Below are 8,184 nucleotides of genomic sequence, written 5' to 3'. Positions count from 1 at the left end.
CATGCGGGCGGTCTTTAGGACTGTCCCAACCTGGTTGGGATTCCCCGGCTGACCTCTTCTGGCCTCTGCTAACTTCCTTCTCGGGCCTCAGGATCCCCAAATGGATCTTGCGGGTACTGGCAGGTCATGTGATTTCCAGTGCGGGTGGAGGCGAAGGAAGCGACCAGAAGCAGCACCTGCAGGGGCGGGGCGCGGGGGGCTGTGGGAAGCCCTGCCCCGCCCCTCCCACCGCGCTGCACTTCCGGCGGGCGGCGCTGGGGGCAGCGTGGAGTCCGTTCGAGCCGCCGCGCTCTCCCGCTCCGCTCCGGCCGGAACCCGGCGCCGGGAACCAGGAAGCGCCCGGAGGCGGGCACTGGGCGGTCGGGATGGCGGGGCCCGCCTGGGGCCCCCCGCGGCTGGACGGCTTCATCCTCACCGAGCGCCTGGGCAGTGGCACGTACGCCACGGTGTACAAGGCCTATGCCAAGGTGGGTGCGGGGCGCCCGGGGCTTCTGTGCGAGGCAGGAATCCGGGTCTCGGGAACTTCTGAGGGCCTGGCCCCTAGGCCTGCCGGACCCTGAGCAAGACCACGCGGTGCCGGGCGGGGAAGCCAGGAGAGGTTAGAGATGGCGTGAGAACAGCTCGGGTCTGCCCCGTGCCAGGCAGACCTTCCGTGGAGGAGGTAGGAGGTGACCGCCACCGATAGGTCTTCAAAACACATACGTACACACACCCCTGTTTTGTGTGGAGAGGCAGTGCCAGTGGCTGAAGAATAGGCTCAAAACGGGTAGGATACATCCTGTGGGCTGGGAGGAGTCTGGGGCAGGGTTCTAGACAGCTGGACCCACTTAGGAAGCAGAGTGGGCAGTTTAGAACACTGAATGACATACCTTAGCAGGGGCACTCTAGAATACAATGAAAGGAGAGGTTGTGGACCAGAGAAACCAGGGTGGTGGGGAAGCCAGGATTCCAGAATCAGGCCTTATTGGCCTGAGTAGGGGAAGCTGGGAAGCCTGATGCTGGTGTGAATGGGTAGGCCAGTGAGGTGGGGAGGGGCAGAGGGAACCAGAGCCCTAATGGCCACAAATGGTCCATGGTCTCCTCAAAACAGAGCCCTCAAATCTCCTGTCCCCACAGAAGGACACTCGCGAGGTGGTAGCCATAAAGTGTGTGGCCAAGAAGAGTCTGAACAAGGCATCCGTGGAAAACCTCTTGACAGAGATAGAAATCCTCAAGGGCATTCGACACCCCCACATTGTACAGCTGAAAGACTTCCAGGTGTGGGCCTGGGGTGGGGTCATCCCCAAAGAGGGCTGGAGAACGGACACCGTCTTCTAGCCTCCTCTCTGCCTCTCACCACAGTGGGACAGCGACAACATCTACCTCATCATGGAGTTCTGCGCGGGAGGTGATCTGTCTCGCTTCATCCACACCCGCAGGATTCTGCCCGAGAAGGTGGCTCGTGTCTTCATGCAGCAGTTGGGTAAAAGCCTCTGACCCCAGCTGGACACTGCTTCCCATGATCTCTGTCCTCCCACCGACCCTGCCACAGGCTTAGAGTCCTGGCACTCTTAGCAGTTGCCTCCCATCCCAATTGGAATTTTTAGGCTCATCCTTCCTATTTACCTATCTCTGACTTAAGGATGCTGTGAGAGAGACAAAGAGGAGCCCCATCTGTGGGGAGTCAGGCTTCCACGTGTGAAATGTATTGTAAGGACCTCCTAGAACATTCCAAAGACCCAAGAGGTTTACCAAGAAGAAGAGCAAGAGCCCAAAGGGCTGGGGGCATCCAGGAGGCTTCTAGAAGAAGGGGAGACTTGTGAAGGGGTTTAAGAGAGGAAAGTGGTCACTCAGGGTGGGAGTGGGGCAAATTCCTAGAAGTCATAGGAGCCTGGTGCTTGTATGTAAAGCATTTGGTGGACCAGCCAGGCCATACCTGGGGTTGTGCAGGCTTGAAGAGGCAGGTATAAGCTTGGGGAGGGAGAAGTGGGCTCCTCTGACCTATCTCTGCATGGGTCCTACTCCCCAGCTAGTGCCCTGCAGTTCCTACATGAACGGAACATTTCTCACCTGGATCTGAAGCCACAGAACATTCTGCTGAGCTCCTTGGAGAAGCCCCACCTTAAACTGGCAGGTGTGAGTCTGGAATAGCAGGTGTGGAGGTTTGGAGGGTGGGTGTACAGAGGCCTCCTTCTGCCTGGGCTCACTTGGCAGCCCTGGTTCTCATGGAGCCCTTTATTGAGTCATCAAACAGCGATAGACTGGGAGTTCCAGGGATGGACCCCATCACCAAAAGGTAGGGCCTTTCTCTGGCTACCCACACTCAACTCCAGCAGTGTTGTGAGTAGGGGTCAGGCTCAATGTGTGAGCAGTCAGGGTTCAGTGTGTGACCACGGTTAGGACTTTGTCTGCCCCAGGATTGGGGCTCAAATTATGACTCAATCTGTGGCAGTGTTGGAAGGTGTGAGGTGGGAAAGGGGTGGTTGTGGCCCCTGAGAAACTTTAAAGAAGAACTGACTTGAAACTGGAGGCCAGAGAGGCCCACTGAGCCCGGTGGGACAGTGAGGGAGGGTTCTAACCCCTAGGGAGCCCTTATTCTCATTGCTGGTGTGATCAGGGTGGGCTTCCTGGGAAAAAGGTGCCTGAGGGTGCTGTGCAGGAGGGGTAGGATTTACAACCCCAAAGGAAGAGGTAAGAGGGTGTTCCAGGCTCATAATGAGAGAAACGGCATGAGCAAAATAGGGAAGTGGGATTAATCCTGCTGAGTCTAGAGGGTGGGAGGACCCCTGCCCTGGGGCCCAGGGTGGGGCTGTAAAGGCCAGAAACGGAGGTAGCTGGAATTCGAGCCCTGCCGCCTGGCCTCTTGCCTGCAGACTTCGGCTTTGCACAGCACATGTCCCCCTGGGATGAGAAGCATGTGCTCCGTGGCTCACCCCTCTACATGGCCCCCGAGATGGTGTGTCAGCGGCAGTATGATGCCCGTGTGGATCTCTGGTCTGTGGGGGTCATCCTATACGGTGAGAGCTCTGTCCCCTGCCCCCTGCCCCCTACCCCTGGAGGCCTGCACTGTGTGTCCTCAGGCAAGGCCTCTCTGGGCCACTCCCGAAGGGCTTTAATGAGGATGCTGACTCCTGCCCTGGGCCCTCTGTTCTGAGGGGTGTCAGGCCCCCTCTCCAGGATTGGGCCAGGCCAGGCTTGACCGTATTCCCTCCCAGCCTGCCCTCTGTCTCCCTTCCACAGAAGCCCTCTTCGGGCAGCCCCCCTTTGCCTCCAGGTCGTTCTCGGAGCTGGAAGAGAAGATCCGGAGCAACCGGGTAATTGAGGTGGGTCTGGCAGGGCCTTGGCAGCTGCCGGGGGGGGTGGAGGGCGACGGAGCCCCAAGGTGGAAGACCTCACTGCCACCGTCACAGACTCTAGGCCACCTTCATGGAGCTGGGGCACGCTCTAGCCTGAAAGTCAGGGTCCATTCAGTTCCAGAGGCCCAGATCAGCCCTCAACAGGGAGCAAAGGGCCTGCCCCACAGCCTGTTACAGGCGCCCCGTGGGGAGAAGGCCAAAGCAGACCTAGGCCCAGCCTTCCCGGGAGCGTATTCCAGAGAGGGGAAGAGATTCTGCAAAGGGTTCCACGACAGCCACAGGTTCCAGTGAGGGTGTGGGCTGGAGCCTCGAGGAGAAGGCTTGGCTCTCTCTGGCTGTAACACTCTGACCTGTCACTGTTCCTCTGGTCTCACATTCCCATCTGTCAAACTTGTATCTCTGGGGCAGGGTGGTTCTGACAGGCCAGAGCCTAGTGTGATTGGTAACCCCCTCCCTCCAGCTCCCCCTGCGGCCCCCGCTCTCCCAGGACTGCCGGGACCTGCTGCAGCGGCTCTTGGAGCGGGACCCCAGCCGTCGCATCTCCTTCCAGGATTTCTTTGCCCACCCCTGGGTGGACCTGGAGCACATGCCCAGTGGGGAGAGCCTGGCACGAGCAGTGAGCAGCCAATGGAGATGGGTGGGCTGAGGGTGGGTTCAGGGTTTTATCTTCCCCTTTCAGTGGTGACCAGGCCAGGAAGCAGAGGGTGGACTCAGGGCATCCCCCCTTATTGGGAGCATGGTGGGTGGGCATGACTCCTGGTCTTCTTGTCCCCTGTGCCCCAGACCGCCCTGGTGGTGCAGGCAGTGAAGAAGGACCAGGAGGGGGACGCCGCGGCCGCCTTATCTCTCTACTGCAAGGCTCTGGACTTCTTCGTGCCTGCCCTGCACTGTGAGTGCCAGGCCGGGTGCAGCAGGGGTGGGGTCAGCCACAGCTGCAGTGGGTGGATTGCATAAGCAGCTCCCCATCCAGAATTGTGTGGGAGACAAGGCAGAGGGTAAATCTGGAACTTAGTGCTTTGGGGGATTCCAAAGTCCAGTGAGTTTGGTGTAGGGCAGAGGTCTCCTCGCCCTAGACTCCTCATATAAACCCCTACTTTCTGCAGATGAAGTGGATGCCCAGCGGAAGGATGCAATTAAGGAAAAGGTGAATGAGTGAGAGTCTCCTGAGGAAATGGGTGAGGGATCCTGGGACCTCCGGGGACTGGCTCTCTTAGAGGAACTTCTCTCACTGGGAAGGGGTCAGGCCAGCCTCAGTTGACCCCTGATGTTATACCTTGGGGCAGTCACTGAAGACCCAGAGGGAGAACCTGGAGGTGGATGCCAGCGAGGGTTGGGGGAGGGGAGGAGGCAGCCCTTCCTCAGCGCCTAGCCCTCCTGCAGGTGGGGCAGTACGTGTCCAGGGCCGAGGAGCTCAAGGCCATCGTCTCTTCCTCCAATCGGGCCCTGCTGAGGCAGGGGACCTCTGCCCGAGACCTGCTCAGAGGTAGACCCCAATCCTGGCTGACCACCAGTTCCCCAGCAACTTCCCTCCAACCTGAGGGGGCGGCAGGTTGGGGTGGGCATCCTGTGATGAAACAGCAGGCCGCTCCCCTCACCCTGAGCCTTTGCCCATCATCCCAGAGATGGCCCGGGACAAGCCGCGCCTCCTGGCTGCTTTGGAATTGGCTTCAGCTGCCATGGCCAAGGTCTGTACCTGATGGAAGGGGTCTAGATGGGGCAGGGAGGAATCCAGGTCATGATCCTAAATGACCTGGTATCCCTGTGGCTGCAGGAGGAAGAGGCTGATGGGGAGCAGGACGCGCTGGCCCTGTACCAGCACAGCCTTGGGGAGCTGCTGCTGCTGCTGGCAGGTGAGGCCCCCCACGGCCTGTCACCACACTCCCCCCAGCCCCTGGCTGCCCTGCCCTGCCCTCACCGTGTGCCCTTCCTCTCTCTGCAGCGGAACCCCCCGGCCGGAGGCGGGAGCTGCTTCACACTGAGGTACCCACTGGGGTTGGGAGGGTTAGAGAGCTTCCTCTTACCCATTTGCCATGCTCCCATTTGGGGGCGCCTCTCGGGTTCCCGCAGAGTTATCCAGGTCTGGGAATCAGACTTCATAGATGTGATAAGTCAGTGGCCCCACGTATTCCATAGGGCTCAGGTGCTTGGGTCAGGGCAAGGGGACAGGCAGGATCTGGGAACTCAGCAGCAGAAAGTCTGCTGGGCTGCTGCAGTTGGAAGGTTTCCTGGAGGAAGGAGCAGATAAGGACTCAGAGATAAGTTGTTCTTATGGGGCAGAGGGTTCTGGAGAGCATCGGGAGTGAGGAGGAGCTCAGTGTGAAGGCCCCTCCTCACCCTGCACCCATGGGCGTGTCTTCCTCGGCAGGTTCAGAATCTCATGGCTCGAGCTGAATACCTGAAGGAGCAGGTCAAGGTGGGCACGTGGGGGCCCCACCTGGGGCAAAGCTGTGTGGGTCCTGCTCCTCTCTGCCTGTGGCTGTGTGTCCCCTGCTCCCCCTGTGTGTGTTTCTGTCTGAAGGCCTCCCCATCGCTTTCTCTGTCCTTTTATGTTCCACAGATGAAGGAGTCTCACTGGGAAGCTGAGACCCTGGAGAAAGAAGGGCTGTCAGAGTCTGTTCGGAGCTGTGAGTCCTGCCCTGGGGTTACCCGCCAAGAGGGGTGCGGGCTGGGGCAGCCATGGATTCTGCTTCTTTTGGCAGAAACCTGAGACTGACCCTCTCTACTTTGCCCTCCACAGCTTGTACCCTGCAATGACTTCGAAGGATTGGACAGGTGGCTGGGACTTGGCCCCGGCTGACACCCAGAATTCTTTTAGCCCTCTGCAGCCCTGCAGAGCAGGCTTCCTGGGGCAACTCTGAGAACGCCCACGTCTCAGGATCCCCAGCACTCCTCGGGAGACTCTCCACCATCCAGAGGATCTGATGTCCCACAGTGTGTGCTGGGAGCACTGGGAGAGGAGAGCAGGACTCTGAGAAAAGAGTGTTTTCTTCAGGTGACTTTTATTATTTGGCGGTTGCTGGGCTGTGAGCCTGTTGATTTCAGGGCGTCAGGCATCTTCTTTTGGCTCTCAGAGGAGGGTGAGGGGCCCTCTGCAGGGCCGTTGTGCTCTTTCCCCTCCCTGCCAGCAGGCAGCTGTGCTCCGTGCCCACCCCATCCTTACTGGGAGCCTTTATTGCAACTCACCTCTCTCCTTGCACTGGAACGGGGCACTTCAAGACCCCTCAGGGACCACTCACCCCACTGTATGCACTCAGGCCTGCAGAACTCACCAGTCTTCCTGGGAGCTGACTCCTGCCCGCTCTCTTGGTGGTTTAAGATAATCGTTCATGCATGAAAATATATCCTTTGTAGAGGTGGGGCGAATTTGAAAAACCCATGCCTTTTTCTTGCCCTGGCAGGACACAAGGGGAGGGGTCCTCAATCCTCCTCTCTCCTACCTCCATCTCTCTTTGGGGAACACCCCTAGTTGCCACAGAGCTGGTCCTGGCCTGGGAAGGGGAGGCATGGGGGCTGCCTGACCCGGCAGCCTGTAGGGGACCCAGTGATCCAGGAGGCCTGGTTCTAGGTCTGACACTGCCGCTGCTCCAGTGTGTGACCCCGGGCCAGCCCCTTTCCCTTTCTGGGCCTGGTCTCCCCATCTCTTCAATGAGACTGCTAGTATCTCCTTAGCACCCCTCCATGGGCTTGTAGGAGAACAACTTTAATCTGACTATAATCTGGGAAGAATGTGCACAACTGGGGTTATTTAGGGGTTTCCTTTAAAAAAAAATCAGAGAGGGGTTAGCAATTTCCAACCCTTCTTCCCTTAAATGCCTCCTTGGGGCAACAGTTGTCTGCCTTCCCTGCAGGAGGCTGGGTGTAAAGAATGTAATTCATGGTTTTTCTATTAAATTATTTTCTAAACTGTCGCTTCTTTTGCTCTGGAAAAAAAAACAGGAGAGGTAGCTAGCCTCTGTTCACAGACCCAGGCTAGAGGGGCCCCAGGAAAAGCTGGGTGACCTGGGGGAGGGCTGGGAAAGCCACAAGGTGGTGGGGGAGTGAGAACCAATCTGCCTCCTGCTCTCAACCCCTGAGGGACCCGGGAGAGCCAGGCTGACCAGCCACCAGTCCTCCCACCACTCAGGAGACCAGTGTGGGCTCAGGCAAGGCCCTTCCTCTTTGCACCTGGAGGGGGTTTCGGTGGCAGGAGGGCAGTCCCGTAAAACCTGTGCGTTCCGCACTGCCCACCCCCTTGCCTCAGACAAGGTCCCTGGCCCCCGTGCCCTCTTACCCTGAGCCAGTGAGTGGACAGTGAGCTAGACTGGGGAAAGGACATCCTCTGTGGTGTCTTGGGCTCATGCCCAGCCCCCAGGACCTCCAAATTGAGGTGGTCTCTAGCAGCCCTCTCCCTCATCTCACCCCAGTCTTGGTCTGAATGGCACTCAACTTGGGAGCATCTTTGGGGACTTAAAGTAGGGGGCATTCACCCCTCAGGCAGCACCAAAGCAGGAGCCCCCTGGCTGCGCAGCCCCCATGCGACCTTGCAGGACTTCCGCACAGGGGAGGGGACACACCGGGAGGGGCCTCATGTCCCTGAAGCCCTTGGCCTGACCGTTGGGAAGCAGTGTAGAGCAGTGGCCCAGAGGGCAGGAGGCACGACTGAAATTCTGGCCCTGCCATTTGGCCCTGAAGCTTGAGACTCACTGATTAGCCAATTTCTCAATAAAATGAGGGTGAAGATAAATGCCCTGTGGGAATGTGTAAGGATTAAATGAGTCACTGCATGAGCCTGTCACATAGTAAGAATTCGTTAAAATGTTACTTTCAGACTTAGAGAAATGTATACAGATTATCTCTGGAAATGGGCTGG

The 8,184-nt window shown here is 58.5% G+C and overlaps 1 protein-coding gene across 4 annotated transcripts; it reads left to right on the top strand.

Moving 5' to 3' along the window:
- Positions 1-255: 255 nt before the first annotated feature.
- ULK3 (unc-51 like kinase 3) lies at positions 256-7,238 on the top strand. 4 transcript variants are annotated; one of them, XR_004315646.1, is made up of 16 exons: positions 256-467; positions 1,117-1,257; positions 1,342-1,462; positions 2,009-2,113; positions 2,853-2,996; positions 3,220-3,302; positions 3,796-3,951; positions 4,119-4,224; positions 4,439-4,479; positions 4,716-4,818; positions 4,956-5,020; positions 5,107-5,185; positions 5,275-5,439; positions 5,701-5,748; positions 5,893-5,959; positions 6,073-7,238. XR_004315646.1 is itself a non-coding variant. In XM_032469035.1 (16 exons), exons 1-16 carry the CDS (start codon positions 366-368, stop codon positions 6,087-6,089), a joined length of 1,419 nt encoding a protein of 472 aa, XP_032324926.1. In that variant the 5' UTR covers positions 256-365; the 3' UTR covers positions 6,090-7,238. The 4 variants fall into 4 exon arrangements, 1 of the variants encoding a protein (XP_032324926.1); XM_032469035.1 differs by having other exon boundaries at positions 5,275-5,315; XR_004315645.1 differs by having other exon boundaries at positions 5,275-5,748; positions 6,073-6,100.
- Positions 7,239-8,184: the final 946 nt, after the last annotated feature.

This window comes from Camelus ferus, chromosome 27 (genome assembly GCF_009834535.1).
Source record: "Camelus ferus isolate YT-003-E chromosome 27, BCGSAC_Cfer_1.0, whole genome shotgun sequence".
NCBI classification, from domain to species: Eukaryota; Metazoa; Chordata; class Mammalia; order Artiodactyla; family Camelidae; genus Camelus; species Camelus ferus.
The sequence above is the reverse complement of the archived record's forward strand: the minus strand, read 5'-3'. Positions and strand labels throughout refer to the sequence as shown.